The sequence below is a fragment of the Cuculus canorus genome, chromosome 5, assembly GCF_017976375.1.
Source record: "Cuculus canorus isolate bCucCan1 chromosome 5, bCucCan1.pri, whole genome shotgun sequence".
Lineage (NCBI taxonomy): Eukaryota > Metazoa > Chordata > Aves > Cuculiformes > Cuculidae > Cuculus > Cuculus canorus.
The window spans coordinates 10016112-10040852 of NC_071405.1; the positions used below are offsets into that span (position 1 = coordinate 10016112).

The 24741-nt window shown below is 43.7% G+C and overlaps 1 protein-coding gene across 1 annotated transcript; it reads right to left on the reverse strand.

The window, feature by feature from the left end:
• Positions 1-9933: 9933 nt before the first annotated feature.
• Positions 9934-13451, reverse strand: SIVA1 (SIVA1 apoptosis inducing factor). Its single transcript, XM_054068148.1, has 4 exons — positions 13267-13451; positions 12336-12512; positions 11835-11991; positions 9934-11340 (listed from the first exon to the last, which is right to left on the reverse strand). The coding sequence occupies exons 1-4, from the start codon at positions 13382-13384 to the stop codon at positions 11283-11285; spliced, it is 510 nt and encodes a 169-aa protein (XP_053924123.1). The 5' UTR covers positions 13385-13451; the 3' UTR covers positions 9934-11282.
• Positions 13452-24741: the final 11290 nt, after the last annotated feature.

The window sequence follows — 24741 nt, forward strand, 5'->3', positions numbered from 1 at the left end:
GTACTCTCATCAGTGAAATCTTATTTTGTATACTACCGTTTCTTAACGTGAAGCTGGGCAAGTTGAATTTTGTCATCTCACCCAAACACTTTACATTGTCTATATAAACCTACATCCTCAAGTTTCTTGTAGAATCTTGACTGATGCATTTTGGCATGAAATACTGGCTTAACCGAAGAAAAGAACATGCCTTCCACTGAGTTTTGAAGTGATTTCCTTTGAATATTTCCAATTTCAGTTCCGCTGTGGAAGCACAACAAGACATCACTAGGGTGAAAGGAAGCGATAACTGCCCAGCACCCTTTGTCACATGTTCTGTTACTTTGGTAGAGTTAGAAGGGAGTCATTTGCTTTAAAAAAACCAATAATTATCATGCCTCACTGTCTGGCACTGTTCTGTTCCAGGGCATCCCTAAACTTGTGGGGTTTTCCAGCTGATAAATGTAAGAAACCCGGGGAAAGCAAAGCAGACCATTTATCTGCTGCTTATCTAGCTGATCTTTTCATTGTGTTATGAACAACTGTCAAGTTTGATCTATCCAGAGTTTTCTATAAAATAAAGTTAAATCCCTGATAAGCCATTAACCGACAACTGACAACATTAATTAATGACAACATTAATTAATGACAACATTAACCGATGGAAGACATTTACATATTTAACACTCTTATAAACTCTTAAGAACTCTTTTAAATGTGGGAGACTAACACCAACCTCCTTCAGCATCCTCAAGTTCTCTGCCTCACTGTACATCCCCAGACCCATTTAATCCACTTTTCTAGTGGTGTGAAAGCCTTGCAGTCAACAAAATCAGTTAAACTCTTGGAAGGCAAGATTTAATCGTGTCCTTTCCCATCCTTCTGCAGAATCACTGAGGCTTTCCCCTCTGGCACCCACTCCTCATTATCCCCTGGGAACCCACTGATCTAATTTCCTAAGAGGAACAGGGGATGGGGGTGTGGAGGGAAAGTCCTGCCAGGCAGCTCTGTGGAAGTTGCCCAAGAAGTTTCAACACCCCATTCCTGGATGATACTGTCCCATCCTATAGTTACCCTGCTTGGCTCCAGCTAGTCTGCAGATGCAGCTTCAAAATAAAATCAAGACAATATAACCTCCGTACTGCTCCCTCTCCCCCTCAGTCAGGCAGCTAAGCGGAATACAAACATATGGAGTCCATAAATTCTTTTCTGAATGGCTTTATGTTAAATACTCAGCCAAAGCAATGGTTATCATTAAACAAATAATGACAACGCCAGAGCGTAACACAAATTATATGCAGGATGAGATCCTCAGCTGTGTGGCTCAGTTTGCCCGGTGACACTAGAGTGATTTACACCAGTCCTTTGGGCTTGGTGCAATCAACTAACTGCTACGAAACCAACAAGGAATCCACGTTATCCACTTGCAAACCTTAAAGAAGTGCTCTTGTAGCTCGCTAAACTCTGAATGAAATGATGTTTTTTAGTGTTTGCGGTAGAACAGTACATGATAGCACAGCTTTCAACAAACACACAGCATAATCAAGAATGTATCCACAGCAAAGGAGACTAAAACATCTGAAATAAAATACTGCTGGAGACAGGTTTAAATATAGACTGACTCAAAAGCATGTGAAGAGAAGTTCTGCTGCTGGGTTGAACCGTCTCTCAGTAACATGCAATGCCATAGGGAATGTGTCAGAATAGTTTGCTATAACAAATACTCCCCCCCTCCCCTCGGAGCCTACTGAATCTTTTTGGTAATTAACGGTAAATTCTTATGTGCAATCTAATTATTCCCAAAGCTTTCTGAACAGTAATGAAACTTCAGAGCGCATTACATTAAAATAAGTATCAAAATAATGATTGTAAATGTATGTCACACCTTCCAAAGAGCTTAGTTCATCACACTTTTGCTTGTGTGGCACCTGACCAGATTGTCAAAACCCATTCTTACCGGGGGCTGCAGGGTACTATAACTCAAGTGATTCATGCATGCAGCTGTTGGAACTGCTTCTTGGGTTGTGAAAAAGTTCACAGTGCCAAGTGCTGATCTAAGAGAACTCAGATCTCCATCAGCCGCCTTGGCTCCGAGGAGTTACTGAACAGCAGATGGTAGCAGGAGTTAAGCAAACTAAGAAAATATTCTGAGTGGAGAAATAAAGTTAAAAAAGCCTGGCAAGAACTGAAATTCTTGAGAAAATACAGAAAACGAGCGTTGAGGTTCTAAGTAGTTTTCGTGTCCAAGTGATGTATGCTACTAAAGGGTAGTCTCATTTCTCACAGTGTTTCTGAAGCACTCATCGTTATAATAGTTTTTATTTACCATGGGCAGAAGAGACCACCTGTGAAATTAATCACAGAATCACAAGGTTGGAAAGGACCCATTGGATCATTGAGTCCAACCATTCCTAACACTCCCTAAACCATGTCCCTCAGCACTTCATCAACCCATTCCTTAAACACCTCCAGGGAAGGCGACTCGACCCCCTCCCTGGGCAGCCTCTGCCAGTGCCCGATGGCTCTTACTGTGAAGAATTTTTTTCTGATATCCAACCTGAACCTCCCCTGACGGAGCTTCAGGCCATTTAATCCTACAGACGTTTCAGGTACAGCTCAAAGCCACAACTCTTGCGTATTAATCTATCCTTGCACCATAAAACCCAGCCAAAGACAACACCTAGCACAGAGGCAAAGATGAAAGAACCCCAAATCACACCATTTTGCAGTAGCTGACAAGCACCAGCAGCAATGAAGGGGCAATATCGTGAGCTTCAGTAGGGGAGGAAGGACAGCAATTTGCTTTCCCAAATGGAAAACTTCATCATCAAGGTGGACAGAAGCGTGCAAGCTCTTGCTATATCAGTAGCATCAGTAAGATGCACAAGTCGTAAGAACAAAGGTTACAGCAATCCTAAACACAAATACATGAATCTATGAAAGCCCACGGAGTAACCAAAGACTGGAAGACTTGTACCAGTGAAGAGGGAAAGTCACTCGCTTGGTGTACAATAACTCCTAGTTCTTGGTCTTAACAGAACAGTGCACTCTGGTGTTGGATAGGTGTGGAACAAAAGGGATTTTTCAGCCCCTGCAGTGCTGATATGAACTCACGAGAATGAAGCTGTTTTTTACAGAATTTTACTCCACATGATGGCTGAGTAAGAAAGCTTTTGCATTCATGTGAAATTCTTTTCATTCACACATTTAAATACACGAGTATAGTAAACAACCTCCGTGAGTAGCAACACACGTGACTACACCCAACTGACAAGTCCTCCCATTTTCAGGGAAGTGAGGACTTCCAGGACAACGTGAAGTTAAGCCCCCAGCAGAATATGAAACATGGTATGAAGGAACTATTTGAGCTGGCTTATTTTTGTGAAAATCTGCACATTTAACTATGTATTTCCAGCCTTACATTTTGCTATACTTCAGGTCCTTGTTCATCTAAACTGATTGCAGTCCTGGGTTTCTAAGCTTGTTTACTCTGGGTTAAGAAATATTATAAAAATCTAGTTTGGGACAGTAAATAAATTTGCTATCATGGAAAGAGAAATCAGAACAATCAGATTACTCATTCAGCAACGAATTACTCAGTGCAAGAAAGCGTGGGAGAATCAAGCTCCTAAAATGAAACTTGCTGGGACCAAGAAACTAAAATTGATGCACTTTTATGTATCTAAGCTACTTCTTTGAGAATGTAATTATTTCTTTAGGCTCCGGAATCTATATTCCGCAGTCCTGCACTCCACAGCACAGCCCATCAAAACACTTAAGGATATGAGTAAGTTGCATCATATCAGTAGTTCTAGCCGAGTAAACAGGATGTAAGAGTGGATGTACTCAGACCACATATCCTTTTACCAGTTCCTCATTTCTGACAGCCAGCAGTGATCAATGCTTAGGAGAACAGAGGAAGAATAGCCGGTCTAAAAGCACTGAAGGGTTTCAATAGTACTATAAATTCTTAAGTGTATTCAAAAGCTCCATACACGAATACATGGCTTTGCAATTCCAAGAAAAATCATAGAACACTTGTACTTTTGAAATACTCTTGAAGACCACGGACATGTCACCAGGCTTTCTGCCTGTTGTCTGTCTGCACTGTATGTTTTTTTGGACATAGATGCCCAAAAAAAAGTTGCTTGGACCAAGAAACTAAAATTGATGCACTTCTATTTATGTAAGCTACTTTATTGGGAATGTAATTATTTCTTTAGGCTCTGGAATCTATATTCCGCAGTCCTGCACTCCACAGCACAGTACTTACTTACTCAAAGTAAGTCCAAAAGACTTCCTATGGCACAGTAACACCTCTCGTGCATAAGGGGAGCTGTGCTGCCTCTCTTGTTGCTAATGCAGCCCAGCACGGTTTGCCTTTGCCATGGCAAGGACACGGCGTGACTCGGGTGCAACGCACACCCCAGGACACCTGGGGCCTTTTCTAGTCAGTCCGCACCCAGTCTGGGCTGTGGCTGGAGAGACTCTGTGCCCAGGGTGGGACTTTGCACTACGCCCCAGAGTCCAGGAGGCCAACCCACCTCCACGGCTTGCTGAGGCTCCTGCGCTGCCACCCTTCAGGCACTGACTATTGCACACAATCCAGCGTCATCCAGGGACTGGCCAAGGGTTCCCTCCTTCCCACTGTCCAGGTCATTAGCAAAGCCATCCAATAGTATCAATTCCAGTAACAACCCACAAACAATGCCACTGGTAATCAACCTTTCGTGGTGTTTGCTCTGCCTTTATGTCTGACAGTCCAGTGAAGCTTCTACTCATGGTACAGCCCACCTGTCCAAACCATTCCTCTCCAGCATCGCTTCTACAGCGGCGCTTTGGAGACTGCGCTCAAAGCCAGGTTGAATTACATCGTTTCTCTCCTCTTACCTGGTGATGCTCATCTCATCAGAAAAAGCAGTTAGCTTGGTCAGACACGATTTGTCCTTGATAAACCCACGCTGACTGTTCCCAAATATGTTCTTGCCCTTCACGTGCCTGGACGTAGTGTTGAACACAGCCTTTGTGAGGATTCACACTATCATCTTCCTGCAGACTGAGGGCCGACTGACCAGCCCATAATCCCTCAAATTGTTCTCTTGGTATAACACTCACCTTTTCGCAGTCATCAGGATCGCCCCCAGTTGCCACTGCTTTTCAAAGACGATGGATATCAGCCTCCTACTGAGGTTAGGTCTCCCTTTCCAGAACCGTCTGGATATTGGCATAGCAACGTACTCTTTCACACCTGTATCAGAAGCCATTTGTATGTGATACATTATTTTAATACAACGAAACACAGAATGCGACATAAGGTGTCTGGGTTGCCTTTTTTTTTTTTTTTTAAGAAAAAAACACTATAACTTACATATTGTCTGGTATATAAACGCCCTTGTTTACGATACTGATACCTTCAAATTTAATGAAAAAAAAAAGATGTGATCAAATTGTGTTTATGCTCATAATTTACATTTTGCTTTTTTCTCTATAGGCAGAAAAAATGGTCCCTTTTGAATTTCAGGCTGTATTTCACGATCGGTACAAAGTAGTTTGGATTAAAAAAAAATAAATAAATCTGGTTTGGAAGCATTTGTTTTGGACCTACAGATTTATTGTGTATTTTAAAACAATCCCCCAAAACTAGCAGCTCAATTAGAACCGATCCAGTGAAGCTGTGAGCACTTGAGAGAAAACCAACTCCAGCAACAACCTGCACAAAACTAACAGAGTGATGCCACCCCGTGGCTATAGCATGAAGCTTCTACTGAAAAGGAAGGATGAATGGCAATCTTTTATCTTAAGTCTCTAACCAGATTAAAGAGGATTTCTGCACAAGGAGCTGCTGGCGCTTTTTGGGACTCCAGCAGAAGTTTAAGAGCATGTTTACGTAGAAGACCTCAAAATAGTACTTGGAGGAACTACGGTGATTTTGATAGTGCTGTGCAGGTTATCAGGTGGATATCTGGCCCCACGATCTACAACTGTATTGGTCACGGAAAGAAGAAACATGAAAACATCCATATCTTACAGAGTAAGTGACAACAGAACAAATGAGAAGGGGATGATGAATTCAACTATTACATTTGAGTAAAATGATGCAAGGCAATACAATTAAATAAATCCTAAATTTAAAGTAAATCCAACAACCATAAAATGTTTAAGCAATAACAACCTCTGCAAGAAATAAGTAATATAACATCTCTCACTAGGTTTTTATGGAAATCACAACCACAACGACTGAAAATTTTAATAACAGTGTAAACTAAAACAATTTGATTCCAGCTGAGGCTGAGGCTTTTCCCTAAGGAAAAAAATGAAATAACAAAAGCCCAGAATACACAACACTAGCAAATATCATTAGAACTTGTATTACAATGGTAGCAGTTCAAAACGCAATCAACTATAAAAAGAATATTTCAATGTCTTTAGAAATAAAGTATCTAAACAAAAGAAAAAGATAGACTTATATACATGACTGCAAGAGTCATTAAGGTATTATAAAATACACTGTCTGATCATTTTCACTCTTTCAGTTTTATTAACGCAAGACTGAAGAACATTTTCTTCCAATTTTCTATCCAGTCTTGGTCTTTGGATTACACAGCTCCTGTTTATTTTTTAAAGAAGAATTAACATTTTCTGAAGCCTCTTGGCTACTCTTAATAGCTTAACCCACTGGCTTCAACACAAAAAAACCCACAATGTTCAAAGCTTTGCTACCTTCCTTTGTAAGATTCAGTAACGAAAACCTGTAAAGAGCAGAAGAAACAGCACAAGGAAACTCAGCATCGGGGTAAACGTGGTCTTTCTTAGCCTTATCCGTCCTTATTCTGGAAGAAAGGTGCTCTCTTGGAAGAGCCTCCCACCAGCACCCCCCATGTCATTTTGCAAAGCCGTTAATACCCACCACTATGCAACAAAGTTTGGCCATACAACCTTCGCATTGCTGTGGCAGTTTTGTTGTGCCCACCGGTAGAGTGCTCCCGTTGGACGGTTTGAGGTTTCCCTCCCTCTGCTTGGGCAGCCCAACAGATCTCTACAATAGTGTGGAATCTAAGCTTAGTCTGACAATCGATGGTGAACCACTACATAGAACAGAGGACAAGCTTAACACAAGCAGAATGAACTGGGGAGATACACTGCCACGCTCCATACTATCTGGAATTCCCCCAAACACCGAGGGCTTCATGCCTAGATAGCCAGCACAACTGGTATCTAGATGGAAGGTAAAGGCAGCACAAACAGCTAACACTTGCACCATCTGCCGTGACTAAACCATATTATAACTAACCAAAAATTACAAGGGAGCAGTATATGTAAGTTTGTACACATACAACACAGGTGGGAGTTCAATATCATTTAAGTTTTGCTAGGAATCAATTTGTTAATCCAGTCTGATCTTGTCGAAACACAAAACTATCATGCAACTACTAGCCGGGTTCTGCCTGATGAAAGACAGAAGTATGTCGTATTTGCATAGTGCCAGCATTTGCTGTTGTAAAAACAATTTACCTAGAGGGTAGCGGTGTGCTTTCAAAAGAATCAGACCTAACAAACCTAGGGACAAAGACGCCATTCCCATTTCTACTTCTTGGCTGCACCTCTTCAGAAAAGACAGAGAAGATTTAAAACCATTTGTAGGTTGCTCCTGCCACTTCTTACTATGTCACAGCTAGGGTAGCAAATATAGCACAGAAGCAAAGCAAAAATGCCCTACCCGTGTTCAGGAAGAAAAAAAAGGACACAATTTTTCACTTACACCTAAATAACTAGGGAGTCGTGCCATGTCCCAAGATAAAACACAACGGCACCCAGTTACCACCTGCCCAGAAAGAAGGAGTAAAAAAAAAGTCTACAAATTGGCTATAAATCAGGATCCAGACAGGCAGGACACTAAAACAAAAAGGAGGAGAAGAGGGTTAGGTGCTGGCTGTATTAAACAAAAAGAGGTACCAACCACACAATAGCACCGGTTAGATTTGTGTCCTGAGCTAAAATTATATTTTATTTAGGGTGTCTGGATCATGTGTGGAATGGCTCACTTATCTTGGAAAGCAAACAGGATTCTGACCTGATCTGCAAAAGGTACAGGAATCACTCATTGCGTGCACAGGACTAAGGTTCTTTATGTAACCCCCAAACCTGATCTATCCACCAAGAACACAACCTGCTGTGAGTGATGCCCGTAATGGGCTCACGCTAGTCAAGGAGATAACCCAAGTGTATTTGATCTTTGTACTGAAGCTCTTCATAATACTGTGTGGTTTTGTTCTGATGCAGACTGTAGATATTGGAGACTACTGAAGTTGTTTGTGACCTTAAAAGATTGTCCTTAAAAGAACACATATTTCTAGAATTTACTCTCATATTAGGCTTAAAGGAAATTGGTTTATCCTGATCTAATCAGTTGACTTCCTTTTAGATATAAAACTGTGCTCTTTGAGACTTATTTCACCAGTAATGATGTTCAGGCCTCAGAAGAAGTTTCTCATCCATCTGTAAAATCATTACCATGCAATATTGTCGCCCAGCAATACGCCAGCTCCTCAGAGAATCTCCTTCCCTCTGAACTTCAGGCAAACTCTGATTTTTGACACTTTGCACTGAACAGGAGGAAAAGAATATATGATAATAACAACAAAACACAGTACAAAAACCAGTCTCCTGGTCAATTAATAAACCATACAGTCTCTCTGGCTCTCCTGCGCAGTCCAAGGAACACCCAATATACAGCTCTATGACCAGTGGCAACAGACGAGGCCTTATGAGAAGGAGTTAATCAAAGAGAAAAATCTTTGGACCTCACCCAAATGTTCTCCCGTTCTGTAGGCAATGTAAAGATTTTAAACCAGTCCGTAGTCCTACCTCCTATTGTTCATCTAAGAACTGCACGACTAGAGCAGGAACTTTCCTCAACATTTAGATTTGAGTCTTTTGGGAGATAAAAGCACATGAGAAAGAGTTTTTCACATCTTCTGAAGCCAATGAAGCAAATCGGCTGGTAACCACTAAAAACCACATTTCTCATGTGTATGATGCACCATCCAGAAGCAAAAGTTGACTACACTGTTCTGTGTTCCCCCTGCCCTGCTCCTCCCAGCCTCTAACCATTCTCTTTCAGCCCTCCTACTTTTTCCTTCTCCCAGCAATTTGTTCCACGTTGAGTATCTGTCCTAATGCACAACCACCTCTCAAGAGATGGGCTAGAGAATAACCAATAAGAACTTTAAGCCATGAAATCAATGTCATTAGTGCAGAGTATGGCTTTCTATGAAATACAGCAGAGACTAAATGAGCCAAAAAACATATCAAGTACTTTGAAACATAAATCACTAGTAAACAACATGTCTCATCTCCCCAAGAGCCTAGAAGCCAAACAGTATTTTCAGTCTCCCACCCTGAGGGGAGAGTGAGAAAAAGCAGATACATACATAAAGGTTTCAGTTTGAAAAATACGCTTCACCAAAAAACATCTTTTTTACTGCTTAGAGCTCCAAATGAAACAAAGTTAAGTTTTAAAATTCTTCCCCAAAACTAACATTTAAACGCAGTAACCCAGAGATTCTTCCCATTCCTAAAAGTCAGCTTTGTGTTTGAAGATGATTACCACAGGAACAACATTTTCATCCGCCCTACGATACCCAATAACTAGGAACTGCACCAGAAATCTGCCGTTGTCTTGACTTAGATAATGCTGCAGAGTTATATAGTATTAATTATTATTATTAATTATTATTATTTATTATATATAATATTATATATAATATTACATATAATATTAGGGCTGCAAGCCCTAATATTTCCACTACCAGCTCACTTGACTCAGACACTTGTTTTGTTTGGAGGTGGAGACAAAACACTTTTTACAGCTGCTCAAAAATCAAGACTGAAGTAGGAACTAGGACACTCTCCCATTTTAACTGACTACAAAGCATGGAGAACAGGGAACCAAACTGGATCCATCAGCCAGACTAGGCTAGCACACAAATGGCTGACGTAGCGGTAAAGTGATTCGCCTCCTTGGACATCCTAACAATGCCTTCAACAGCACAAGTGAAGATGTCCCCACAAGAGAGACACAAGTCTCTCAACTTGCATTGTAAGGGCCTTTCAATTTCTTCTTCTCCCTGCAAAGCATACTGATCACAGTTGAGAAGACTGGGTAGCACGAGACTTTCCTTCAGGAATTCAGGGCAAATAATTTGGCAAACAGAATTAGCTTTGAGTGCTATGACAGCTTCTTTTTTCTCTCAAATTTGTTCCTTTTTTCCCTACAGTCTGAAATCAGCGGCTTAAGTCATTTTTTTCCCCCCAAGGTAAAGACCACTGTAGTTTTGTCTCATGTATGACTGGTTTGCAATATTTATTTATTTTTAAAACAGGAAAGATAATAAAAGAAAGTTACTTTCCTTGGCTTTCAGTAGCACTTAATGATAGTCTCACTCTTTCAACACGGACAATACAAACCAAACTGGTCTCTGCAGTGACAGGAAAGGATAATAAGGAATGAGCCAGTTTATGGAGATGCACACTTGAGTGCTGACCATTTTTCAGACCATTTCATGAGCTATTTTTGAGTGGGTATTCAGAACAGAGTGAAGTTTAGAGTGTAGATGATAAACTTACGCAAACAAGCTGCTTTCCAAAAAGGACCTTGCAAAGGAAAATTAGTCTTTGACACTTCACTATTGAGAAAAGCATTTTTCCTCCAAGCCTGCTGTGCCGTCGTTCTTTCGATCAAAGTTGCCATGGGAAGAACAATTAAAACCATTCAAGCTGTCAGTATACCTGGGACATTTTTGACAGCTTAAAAAAAATTTAACCAAAAATCAGCACATTCTCTGTTTTGGAAAAGCCTTGAGGTCTGGCTGATTTTCTTAGTTAGCTCACAAAGAAGATGTTATGTCCAGAATAGATTTACACTCACCTGAAAGCACAAAAGGTGCAACTGATTTCTATTCCGATATCACAGAAGCACATCCTAACATAAGCAGTGGAGGGACACTGGATGAACATCCTAAGTTCTATATCACATAAGGAACACCAGGTAAAAGCATGAAGTTGCCCCTTCCAGACAGGCACATCACTACTAGAGGAAAGGAGAAAGTTGAATTGAAATAATTTAGAAAGCCTCAAAATATAAACGTTTATTTAGCTACAATATTAAAAGTACAATATAAAGATATAAAACATAGAAATTCCGTAATTAATTCACATGCTAAAAGGATTAATCGACCAGCTGTAAAGAGGAGACTTCATTAAATTTACAGACGTCTTAGTCATGAAGGCTGTTTCATCAAGTTTCAGACTTGAAATATTGAACAACCATTGCAGAGAACTTGCTCTCCCACATCTCCGTAACTAGGAAAAAAAGAAAACCAAAAGAAACAGTCAGTGTATCTACTGTCTCTGTAACACAACACAGCATGCCATCCTATTTCATTACCAACTGCACCCACGGGACTCCCACACAATATTGGGACTCCCCCAATATTTCGTTATATCACAGAACTGTTAACAACGATGGCAAATACCTCAAGATTACTCCTTGGGAGCACATTCATGAATCACTGGGCAGCATACAATATTGCTGGTGGGGAAGCAAGAGGAATTTTTGCCTCCTTGAACATTTAAATAAGAAGCTGAGCTAGACTTGCACCGATTCTGATTGGACTACTTCATACAGGCATTTTATTTTCCATGTTTCTGACAGTTTTATTGCTGATAAAGCAATAAGAGAAGAGTTCAAGACCTTTTCATGGATGAGCTAGGTATCTGTTGGGTCTTCATATGCTACAGCCAATCTTCAGTGCATAGATAATTAAAATAACCTTAAAAAGTCAAAAGGCACTTACTCAATGGTGGAGCACAAAGAGCAGGTAACTGCGTTACAGCAGCTGCAGAGCCTGCTGCAGTTCTGACAGATGAACTGGTCACACTGCGTACACGCTTCCTTGACATCAGCAGTTCTTACGCATGATGAACAGGCTTTGGAAACTCCCACAGGTGGAACTGCTTGGAAAACATATAGTTAAGAGATACGCACGATACAGCAAGACAGAGAAAGCAGCTGGAAGTTCTAGGAACTGCAGGGCTTGGCATCTCTGCTTTACAGCTACAGGTGGCAGAACTCGGCAGAGCAGGCTCACTTATAACTTTGTCAGTTCTTTTTCAAAATGGGGGGAGAGGGAAGGGAAGGGGGGAGAGGGAAGGGAAGGGGGGAGAGGGAGAAAGAGCAGCTAATCCCGTCAGGGAAGCTCAACTCTAACACCCTCTTTAGAAGAGGGCAATAAAGAACCCCGCAGTACTGGGCACACCCCAGGCCGTGCCAAGAAGCCCCCCCGGGGGCCACTCACCCTGCTCGGCGGCGGGCGGGCGCCGCTGTAGTTTCCCGTCGGGGCCGATGCGCAGCTGCCCGCTCCAGCGGCGCCCCCCGAGTGGCTCCGGGCAGCGGCTGCCGGCGGCGGGGCCGGAGCGCCAGGAGCCCTCCATGAACGCCTGGGCACCCTTGAAGAGCAGCCGCCGGGTCCGCTCTGCGGGGGAGAGGAGAGTCAGGGGAGGAGAGGACGGGGGGAACGGGGACAGGGGGGCAGGAAGGGAGAGGGAATGGGGGGGAAGGGGAGGAGAAGGGCTGGAGAAAACCGGGGGAGAGGGAAAGGGCGAAAAGGAGGAGAGTTAGGGGAGGGGGGAAAGGGGGGGGAGAGGGAAGGGGGGAAAGGGGGGGAGAGGGAAGGGGGGAAAGGGGGGGAGAGGGGGGAGAGGCAAGGGGCAAAAGGAAACGGGGGGAGAGGGAAGGGGGAAAAGGAAGAGAAAAAGGGGGGAAGAAGGAAGGGGGAAAAGAAAAAGGGGGGGAGAGGGAAGGGGGAAAAAGGAAACCGGGGGGAGAGGGAAGGGGGAAAAGGAAACGAGGGGGAGACGGAAGGGGGAAAAGGAAACCGGGGGGAGAGGGAAGGGGGACAAGGGGGGGAGAGGGAGACAGGGAAGGAGGAAAAGGGGTGAGAGGAGGGGAGAAGAGGGGGAGAGGGAGGAAGGGGGAAAGGGGAGGGGAGGAAGAGGGAGAGAGGGAAAGGGGAGGAGGGGAGGAAAGGGAAAGGGGAGAGTTAGGTAAGGGCAAGAGGGAAAAGGGAAAGTTGGCGGAGGGAGAGAAGGGGGTAGGGAAAGGGGGAGAGTTAGGGGAGGGGAGAGTTAGAGAAGGGGAGAACTGTGGGAAGTCCTCCGCCCCGGGGAAGCCTCCGGGCTCAGGCCGGCCCCGTCAGACGGCGGCCCCGGCGCTCCCCCGCGCCTCACCGAACACCTCCCTGCGGATCTCCTCGCCCCGCACGCCGCGGCTCAGCTCGCGCAGCCCCACGCGTGTTTTCAGCTGCAGCGGGGCCGCGTCCCCGAACGGGCAGGAGCGCTTCGGCATGGCGGCACCGGCCCAGCCGGCGGTGCTGCCCGCGGCCAATAGCGCAGCCAATGGCGGGGAGGGGATGGATGGCCACGCCCCCCGGTGCGCGCCGCCGCAGAGCCAATCGCTGGGCGGCAGGGGCGGGATGGCCACGCCCCCCAGGGCGAGCTGCCCACCGGACCAATGGAGGCGAGAGAGGAGTGACGATGCCGGTTTGGCCACGCCCCCTGGCCCTCCCCGCAGAGCCAATCGCTGGGCGGGAGGGGCGGGGCGATGTCGTGTTGGCCACGCCCCCAGGCGCTGGCTCCCCGCAGAACCAATTCTTGGGTGGCAGGGGCCGGGCGAGGGGCGTGACCTGTTCTATTGGCCACGCCCCATCCGGTGGGGTGCGCTCCCCGCAGAGCCAATCGCAGTGCGGGAGAGGCGGGGCGATGGCGGGCTGGCCACGCCCCCTGCGCGCTGTTTCTGGGGTGGTCAATGCGCCCCCCGTGCTCTGCCCGAGATGTTCGGTAGCCTTCAGTTCCTTAACACAGGGAAACGATCGCTCCTTCTGTAGGAAAGCCTCGCTTCCCGAGCGCCCGCTGCCGCTCCCGGGGCTGGAAATCACCGAGGTTGGAAAAGACCTCTAATCCCATCCAGTCCAGCTGTCAGCCCGGCCCCGCCTCATCACTGGTATTGGCAGTGAGATTGAGTGCAGCCTGAGCAGCTTTGCAGAGGACACCCAGATGAGTGGTGTAGTTGCCACACCGGAAGGATGGGATGTCATCCAGAGGGACCTGGACAGGCTGGAGAAGTAGGCCTGTGAGAACATCATGAGGTTCCACAAGGCCAAGGGTAAGGTCCTGCACCTGGGTCAGGGCAGTCCTCGTTTTCAGTACACGATGGGGGATGATGTGGTTGAGAGCAGCCCTGCGGAGAAGGACTTGGAGGGGCTGGTCAATGAGAAGCTCAACATGAGCCGACAGTGTGTGCTCGCAGCCCAGAATGGCAACCGTGTCCTGGGCTGCATCAAAAGCAGTGTGGCCAGCAGGGTGAGGGAGGGGATTCTGCCCCTCTGTTCCTCTCTTGTGAGACCTCACCTGGAATACTGTGTCCAGTTCTGGAATCCTCAACATAAGAAGGACATGGAGCTGTTGGAACAGGTCCAGAGGAGGGCTACAAAGATGATCGGAGGGCTGGAGCACCTTCCCTACAAGAACAGGCTGAGATAGTTGGGCTTGTTCAGCCTGGAGAAGAGAAGGCTCAGAGGAGATCTTATAGTGACCTTCCAGTACCTGAAAGGGCTACAGGAAAGCTGGAGAAGGGGTATTCGTAAAGGCTTGTGGGGATAAGACAAGGGGCAATGAGTACAAACTGAAGAGGGGCAGATTTAGACTGGACATAAGGAGGAATTTCTTCACGATGAGAGTGGTGAGACACTGGCACTCAGTTGCCAGTTGAGGTTGCTCAGGGAAGCTGTGGCTGCCCCATCCCTGGAGGTGTTCAAGGCCAGGTTGGGGGGCTTGGGCAGCCTGCGCTAGCAGGAGGTGGCCCTGCCCATGGCAGGGACGTTGGAACTGGATGATCTTTAAGGTCCCTTCCAACCCAAACTATTTTATGATTATATGATTCTGTCTCAGTGAAGAAGTTTTCCCTAATATCCAGTCTGAACCTCCCCTGGTGCAACTTGAAGTCATCCCCTCTCATCCTATCACTTGTTACATGGGAGAAGATACCAGCACCCTCCTCGCTACAACCTCCTTTCAGGCAGTTGTAGAGAGTGATAAAGTCTTGGTGTAGAGGACCTGGCTGAATGAAGCTTTGAAACCCAGGTTTGAGAATAAACCCTTGTTCTCCACTAGCTTTGACAGACCCATCTTCCTTTCAGTCCGCCCTATGGGTTACCTTCATGTTCAGGCTCAGAGAGTTCTTCCTGAACCTGTGACTGCCTCTCAAAGCTTTAGCAGTCTGCATGCTGTGGAACCCACAAAAATGTAGACAAGTGGAAGAATTCACTTTCTTGAAACCAACAGAGGAGCTGGAGAACCTGCAGCTGGCCACAGGTTCTCCTCGCTCAGCACCTGCTAACAACAGGAGGGGATTCACTGCTCAATTCACCATTCATGGTGCCCAGTGTGTTTTCAGGGGCTGATCCTCAGCTTTGGTTAAATCATGGAGCTACCTGAGACTTCCTGCTGTCGTTGTGTAGAGGGAATTACCACAATTAATTTCCTGTCTATGGACAAGCTGTGTAAAAGTCTGGGTATGGTTTTATAGACTGAAAGTGTCACGTTCAATCCCAAGCAGCAGTTAATCTGTTTACTACATGTATTTTGAAAATACTTTGTTCTCCTCAGGGCAAACAAGGAGTGTAAAACCCGTGTTGGCGTTGATGTTTCTGGCCCAATGTTTTGTGTCATTTGAAGAATGTAATCAGCCATCCCAGATGGATTTCTTAGAATCATAGAACCATTTAGGTCAAAAATGACATCATCAAGTCAAGCCAAGCCCACCACCAAGCCACGTCCCTAAGTGCCACATCTACACGTCTTTTAAAGACCTCCAGGGATGGTGATGCAACCACTTCTCTGGGCAGCGTGTTCCAATGCTTGACCAACCTTTTGGTGAAGAATTTTGTCCTTCTTACAGGGAGGTATCTGAGTTCAAACCTTCCCCTACATGTGTGCCAGGATTCTGGACAAAATCTCAACCAAGTACAGGAGTGATGTTTCCGTAACGAACACCAAAACCATGCTTTCCCTGACTGCTGAATTGCTATGGGTTTGCAGGTATAATCACATTGATTTCATACAGGTTAATGTGATTTTTTTACTGTAGAGCCGATCAGCCCAGTTTTGTGGTCTGTGGAGTGGAAGCTACAGTTATAATCCACAGTAATTCAGAGAAAAATCCCTTCTGAGCTGCAAAATCTGACGCCTGCCACACTTTGGCTGTGAAGATTTCTACTTTGGCTTTTTCTCCATGTACCTGGAAATGTGTGCTCAAAGATGTTCAGCAGACAAATTTCCACTGCACATTGAAAGCTCACGGTCTTTCCTATATCTCTACAGAAATTTGTTTGTAAGTATTCATTAGATAGGCACTCTGGTGTCACTGAAGCTCTTGGGGGAATACGGGTGAATCAGAATATAACCTTGGTCAGACAGAGCTCTGTCAGGATAGACAGTAGTAGATGACAAATATTTCATTAAAATGGCATAGGGTAAATGTGGATGGAAATCGACCATCAGAGAACTGGATGAAATACAAAACGGAAAAGTTACAAGCACTGAAGTATTTTTGAAGGTGAGCAGCATGTGCTGCAGCAGCGCTGCTTCTCCTGTCCCCAAAAGGTAAATTTATGGCACTTTCCCTGAAGGCTGGTGACATTTGACACACACCACCACCACCCCCCTATGCGGCAGATGCAAGAATCTTCAATTGCAGCTATATGAGAGCCTCAGGAGGTGACAGTTCTTAATTGCTTTGCAAGCCGCAACCTTAACAACATCTGTTACTGATCAGGTATTTCCTCTTTGTCAGCTATAAAAGTAAGATAATTCTCTTTGGTCTGTACCAATGCACCTGAGTATTCTGCAGGGAGGGAATTGGTTCATCTGCCACTCCGCTGACTTATTTCCCACTAGAACAATTCCAAGTGTTTTATTAGTTTCATACCAGTAAGTCTTGAGGAAGGTCCACTGGTGATTTGAAAGTAGAAGAAAGACTGAGATTTGGTCTGGCAAAGCTTGCTGGCATTGAACACTCATGAAAATTAAGGCTGATGATTTCCCAGGTTAGTTAATGAGATTGTGAGTTACGTTACACAGCTTCTGAATATTAAAAAAACCAGTCCAAATAGATCCCAAACCACTAAAAGTAATCATGAAATACAATGATTTTGCCTTATTTTTGAAAATACGTTTGTGAAAAAAAGCAGAGAAAAAAAAGATAGTGATTTCCTTGCCACTTTGCTTCTCCTGTCCCTGTGTGAATATTTCAGACAAATTGCCCAGTTGATAGCTTTGTCACTTACAGAACAAATCAAAATTGCATTTCATTTTTTTTCCAATACTTTCCATTTCCAGTGAGCAAATTTAAGAGCAAAACTGACTAGATTATGCTTGCTAAGTCTGTCTCTCCTAATATTCTGCTTCTACTGCTGCTTTGAGAAAGTCAGGGCAGACACAGAAGGGCTCTGGCCATAGCTCACCTTCATCGCCTCTAGCAGTTTAAGAGTTCAGAAATAATTTTCTGAGCTAAAATTTCCATCAGGATCTTTGAATATTTAATAGTTGTCAGTAGGCCCACTCTTTACAAATTTGTTCAGTCCCCTTCTCAAATCTTGTACTGTTTAAGGTTCTTATTTTGTCTAGCCAGGTCCATAACTAGCCTCAAACATGTGCTGCTGCTCTCCAGAGGGACTGGGGGGTGTGGGAAGGGAGAGAGCCCTGGATGCTCCAAAAGTACCTTTGCTCTGGGTAGCAGGAGGCTGTTATATGTGTCTCAGTGCACCCGGCACACCTAGGCTGCAGGCTACAGGCAGCATCAAATGTCCAGTGCTTCCAACTACTCCAAAATGCAATCGGAAATAAACAGTTAGACTGGAATAAAAATCACAGGCAGTGTAAGTCACAGACATTGCAAATCGAGACTGGATTCTTTCCTAAAAGGAAAAGAACATGTAAATTTGGAAAAGAGCCAATTGAGAACAAAATTTTGCCTTCTGCTTTAGACAGGGTCGGACAAAATGACCACAATGACTGATTTGGCCTTCTGAATCTAAATATTCATCAGTCTTATTTCTTCCTTCTGCCTATGTGGAGTTTTGCAAGCAACTTTTATCCATTTGCTGTAACAAGTTTTCCATTTTAGAAACAGGTGGCAGATAAATAGCGATCCAGTAGCTTGTACTAGCTTTTAAACTGTTCCAAATGCCCTGTAGTAGGTTTCCAGAAGGATTAGAGGGCCTCAAAAAATATTATATCCTTCTCTTTAAAATCAGGAGTTTACTTAATGATCCCTCTCAATTTGTACCGATACAAAAAGAATAGGTTTTGACCACCGTGATGGTTCTTTTCTAATGCCTTCATGAAAAAAAATGGTGAAAACAATATTCTCACAATTCTTTTAAGTGGAATATGTGTTATAATTGTTGCTGCAGCTGGCTGTGTACCCTAAATCAGCCAGAATATCAGAATGCGCACATTTACTATGACTTGTTAGCAACAGAGTTGAAGTCGTCATCTTGATGAGTTGGTGTGTGCATCAAGAAGCATTTGATAAGCCCGCGAGGAGCAGGATTAAGGGCTGGCTCTTGAAGCATGCGGCTGTTAAGCCAAGGTTCTGCTGTCTTGCTCGCTGTTAAATTAGCACGGCGTGGTTGAGTGTCACAGCATGTTACTGTTCTACCAGCGCTGCTCAGCGGATCAAACCCTTGAAGGTCCCACTTACACCAGAGGGCACTCTCAAGACTGGATTGTTAATGCTGTTGCAAAAATGTTATGGTTCTGCTGACAGCAATGTGCAGGGTTTACAAAGGGACTGTTTTCTCCAAGGTTTTTTGGTTTTTTTTGTAATGGTTTTTCCTGACCTTTCCAGTTGTGCACCTTCATTTCTGCAGCATACAGTTTCCTTTTATTTTGCCTTTCCAGATTATTTTAATCTATCATCAAGGAAAAAGAAAATTGAACTCTGACAGTGAAAATGCCATTCTTTGCCTAACATAATGCTACAGTTTTCTCATTTCTTCCTCTGCAGGAGACAGCATTTTTCCTTTAATACTAGGCAGTTGTCCTAATAAGTCTTTAAATCTGTGTTCAAATGGTGTGGTTCCATTATTCTATATGGATTAACCCGGGAGAGTCTACAGGTACCTCTGCCCTTTTGTTTGCCCCAAGCAGTACAAAATATCCTCTTCCACCCACAGTATGAGAAGGGCTAAGGAAAACCATCCTCCCTCCACTGCATCTAGCCCTGCTCTTTTTATTTTGTTATGGAAATGAATCCTTACTTTGACAGCTCTAATGCTGTGCCTTGCATGCTCACCTTTATCCAGTCTTTTTCTACTGGATGATACCTGTATTCAGCCCAAAGGGACTATATCAGCGAAAGCTGGTGAGGAACCTGTCTCGCTGCGCTCACCTTGTTCAACAGATGATTCCCCGGCAGCAGCCCACGGTGTGTGTATTTTAACGATGTGTGGCTGTATTGTCAGCCCTGGGTAGAAAGGATCTCTGTCCAGAAAACAGAAGCTGCACGGAGTCAGTGTGAATCCCTAAATATTGCCAGGATAACACACCACAGCGGTGGCTCCAGGAACCATCACTAGGGCTAATGTGGAAATCTCAGAAAACCCTTGTTGAAATCTGTTTACATTGGGGAGTTTCAAAGGCAGTCAGTCTCTCTCTTTGCTGAACAGTTCGCTTAAGTGGTGTGATATAAACTGGAAAAGTAATGTTCAGTCCCAGGCTGACCATCCAGGGTGACAATTGGTAGAATGAGAATTTTGTGCTGCTGGCATGTTTCCCTTAAATGGAAATCATCAATACATTTTGCATAGAGCTCAGACTTCCATCAGTATCAGCTTTAGTATTTTAATTATGTCTGGTACAAATCAATCTCTAATAGACAAAATGTCTTCGCCCATTTGTAATGCCTTAACTAGCTAACACCTATTATTTCTTCCACTTTTTCATGTATATTAAAATGCATTCTAACTCATTCTATATATTTATATACATTCCAGCCACGTACATGTATTAATATTTTCTTCTTTTTTATCTTTGTTTTCCCACCTGGGAATTTCAGAGATGATTCCAATGTGACACAATCACATCTTTTCTTCTGTTGTAACTTTCCTGTCTGGAAGATCTGGAAGCTCTCCAGATTGATGGTGGAGATGTTCAGTATTGCCTCCATTTCTAATACTGATTCTTTATCACTACCTAAACTCTAGAACTACCTATGCGTACAAATACATCACCACTGGAAGTGGTGCAAATACAAAACTCTATCATAGGCATTGGATAATTGAATAATGGAGGAGAGCAGCCTGACATTCTTCCAAGCTTTTCTAAATTCACAGCCTTCCAGTGTTTGTCCCAGGCATCAGTCGTTCTTTTGGCTGAGTTCTGCACCAGCTTGCTGTTGGCTTATTCCAACTTCAGTTCTTCTGGCAAAGCCGGAGATGATTCTTTGTCCAGCCTCCTATTTATCTCACTACCCAAAAAAAGATAAGTAGAGATCAATGATCATTCTTATTTTGTCTGCAGAATCTACTTAAAATCAGTGGACCAAATCCTCAGGAAATGGCTTTAATGTCTTAGTTAGTTTTTCCAGTAATATTCTTTAGAAGCTATAGATAGAAACTTAATGCTCTTTCCGAATGACAAGGCAAACCTTTTGTGAACTTCCTCAATAAGTGTCTTCAAACTATATTTTATCTCACATAGCTGTGATTACAGCCCTGTTAGTACAGATATAAAGTCCATTCTGAATTCTGCAAGAGTGGGTCTTTGCAATTGCAAGGAAGGAAGAATTGCTTTCATAATCTTTCAAATTTGAAGTGGTATTATGTTATTTGAGAACTGAAAATGTATTACTGATAAAGGAGGTGGTGAGAAAATCACGCTAACAAGCAGAGGGTTGATAGTCTAGACTCAGTATCTGCAAGACTTCAAAAATGTTTTCAAGGAAAAGCTCACTAAAAACTTGGAGGTAAATGCAAAATGGACTTAAAAATAGATGACCCCTAACTATCTTGGATAGTTGCTGATCTTAGGGAGAAAGGAAATGCAGTGGTTATAATCTGTTTAGACTTTATTAAGCATTTAATATAGAACCACACAGGGAATAATTAGTTATTAGTTAGGGGTTAGTATAATGTGAACAAAGAACTGAGTGAAGGGAGTTGGAGTGGCTAAAGTTAAAAAGCTGTGTTTATATTAGCAAGCAGTGCAGTCTGACAGGAAAAAATATGCAAAGTAGTAGGTGCTCAGGACCCCAAATCCACACTGCAGGTAGAAGGTTGCTTCTGACCGGCTCATGTCTGGCCTCTTGGACTGAACTCTGATTAGTGTTTAGGGCATGGGAGGGGCATGTCTTTTTGAGTTCCATCTGAAAGGCAACCAGTTTCCACACTGACACCAGTCCAGAGTGCAAACCAAAGCATGGAACAGTGATAACAGCCATCGCAGAGCAGGATGAATCCACCACAAAGGCAGAGCCTCAATAGCTGGAACAATTGAAAAAGCAAAAAGCTGGAGTACAAAATGCAAATTTCAGAATTTAAATGACATTGCGTGTAGGATGCTAACTATAATAAGCAGTGAATTTGTAAATGTAGTACTGACATAGATGTAATTACGCACTGGGACCGTAGCTAGTCTTACCTTTAGCAAGGCAGATTCCTGAAAGAAGAACATCCCATCACCTCCTTGATTTTCCTTTTCTCCTTCACCCATTAGGACACAAAACATAAGGACACAAAACACATTACACAGATACCAGTGGACATTTGGCATGAATTGGTGCTACAACTCACCAGCACGAGTAATGGGAAACATCTTTCCTCTGTCTCCTGGCCAGTGTCCTCCTGGTATAGCCCAGTGGGCCATCTGCTTTATTCAAGGTGCGAATGCATCATTGGCTCATATTCGCCCAGGCACCTGCAGTAAACCCCGAGTCCTTTTCAGCAGAGTTGCTACTGAGCCACATGCTTCTCAGTCTGTACTGAGACACGAGGAACCCTGCCCTTCTTCCTGAGCTCCATGAGCTTTCTGTTGCCCAGTCCTCAGGCTTAGCAAGGTCTTCACCATTTGTTGTCAGCCGCATCTGAATTCAGAACTCATCAAAGGACAGGGTTCCATTCACGGCAGAGTGCTGCGCTATTTTATGACTCTCAGTGGAAACCTCTAAATACAGTAGGTTTGTAACTGGGACTTTCCTGTTCAGAAGCTGAAAACACCACGAAACACCTTTTTATGATAGTGACTGGTAAACCACTGTGTTTATCAAGTTTGTCACTTTGTCAGACTCACCAAGGGTTGACTCCATCACCCCTTGCATGAGACCATCTCCATAACAGGCCAGCCGGGCTCCCACAAGCCTCGGCAGCAAACACTATTCCCACACATTTGAAGGATTAGGCTCAGTTAGCACTAAAAGTTTTGTCTGATGAAAGGGGAAGGTGAAAATGCGTGCTGCCATCACTGCCGTAAGGGCACCTATAACTGACTGTGCTCTGCAGTCCTTAAGAAACACATCTCCGGTGCTTCCGCCCAGAGTATTTTAAGGATTTCAGCAACAGCTCAGACTGTCTGGATGCTCTGCCACTTACCAAGCACTGTAAAGGTATCTCCTGAAACTCAACACTGTTGTCTGAGGCTCTGTTTACAGGCCTGTAATGTAAACTCTGGTGTAGGCACTCAACTTCTAAAAGGTAACGCTGGTCAAAGGAAGGGGACATTATCTCAAGAGGGTGAAAATATTCAATTATGAGTGTTATTTTTTTCCTGACAAAGACACTTCCTTGCCAAAGATATTTTTGTAAACAGTGTTAAAATTTGTACTGTTTCCAACCATTGAACCATGCAGCTGCCGGCCAAATTTTTCTGCATTAAAGGAAGCTATAATTTTATGTGCTTACAGAAAACTTTCTTTCCTCTTTTTTTTTTATTTTTTCTTATAGTATTATAGGGGTGGTGGGTACATACTTAATGCACCATCTCTACTCCAGAAATGAATAGATATTAATAATACATGACGTTATGTTAGAACAACTGATTTGCTATAGGTATGCAAGAGATTAAAAGACAAAATCTCGAAATTCTTATTTAGACCCGACATCTTTAATGCCTCCCTCTACGGCTGACATTCCACATGGATAATATTTTACTTTGAATTTGAGCAATATACGAGGGTTCAGCCAGACCCATTTGAAAGTATAAGTTATTCCTTACCAAAGCTCCTTTATGATGGACCTGATTGGGGAAGGAAAGAACCCGTTTTCTCACCGCCCTGAGCAGGCTGTACACCACCTATTTGCAGACACCACGAATCCCATGTGGTACTGTGACAGTGAAGCAGGCTTCGTGCCTCGGGCATCCTCTTTTTCATTGGCAGCATGGATCTAATAAAGGCATGAAACCAGCACTAACAAAGCCACGTAATTAGTAGCCAACAAATCCACAGGCTACTCCCTTGATACAGTGCCGATACCACAAACAGGGATGACATCTAAAGAGAAGGTGGTTGGACCTGGCTTTTCTTTCTTGCCTGACGCCTAGTGAAAAGGGTGATGTCAGCTCACGTTTGCAAAAGCAAACATCCAACACTTGAAACCATCTCTCCGATGAATATGGAACATTATGGTACGGGAAGCTGGGCTGCTTCCACGAGGAGCGAGTGGGCTAGAGCTTGACCCCATGTGAAGTGTTGCGGGAAGAGGGTAGGGGCAGGGAAATCATCTATGAATTGTAGCTCTCTAAAGGCAAAACAGTGATGTTCCCATTTTTACCAGGCTATCTTCTTTCCTCTCCCCCAAGCATAAGAGCGCTCCAGGTGATGGACAGCAGACGGACCAGTAACAAACCAGTGTTTTTCTGGTGGATGATTTCAGCAAAGAGAGGCTCTCTCAGTGTTGGTTTGGTTTGTTTTTTTAGTTGTCCTTAGGGAATGCCAGTGTCACTTGGAGTCAGATGAAACTGCTTCAGAGGCTTTGGCTACCAAAGACCATTCTACATGAATTTATACATAGAACTGATGCAAAGGAAATGAAGACACATTAGCTAATTAGCAGAGAAGTTCTCATAGAGCTCTCAGGCATTGCCCTGCATTGTCTGTTAATGTGTTATAATTTACCAGACAGGTCACTGCTGATCCAGGCCCCCTCTATAACGGATGAGAAAATGTGGTTTCTATAAAGGCTTCCAAAATCCCTAACAGTACTTGTCTGAAGCTCATTCACATTTTGGAGGTGATAAATATTTATCTGAGCCACAACTTGCATTTCTTTTCTAGCACAATACTGTTGATAAAGTGCTGTGTGGAGGTGACATCAGTTGTTCTGAGCTTGCTGGTACGGCAAGAACATTTTTACATCAATTAGAAAATGTTTCTGTCTCTTCATAAAACCACTGTTCACTGAGGTGAGCTCACTAAAGATCATGAACCGTAAATCCTGGGGGTAAAGGTGGATCCCTGCTCAGTTTGTAAATTGAAAAGTGTCACAAACTTTATAGAACAAAACCTGAGATCCTGCAGACTGAAAGAAAATATTCATTCCCTGAGTAATGCCGCTAGTTGTTTTTAAAATACATGAATTATTGAACCAGGTTTTCGTATGATGTATATTGTGCTAAAAAGAAAAAAGAAAGAAAGACATAGAGACCAAG

Bases quoted from the DNA above. Each gene is read 5' to 3' on its own strand.
- SIVA1 (XM_054068148.1), bottom strand. From the start codon at position 13,384: ATGCCGAAGCGCTCCTGCCCGTTCGGGGACGCGGCCCCGCTGCAGCTG. The intron at 12,513-13,266 runs GTGAGGCGCGGG...TCTCCCCCGCAG, and splicing joins GATCCGCAGGGAGGTGTTCG to AGCGGACCCGGCGGCTGCTC. The intron at 11,992-12,335 runs GTGAGTGGCCCC...TTTTCCAAGCAG, and splicing joins CCCGCCCGCCGCCGAGCAGG to TTCCACCTGTGGGAGTTTCC.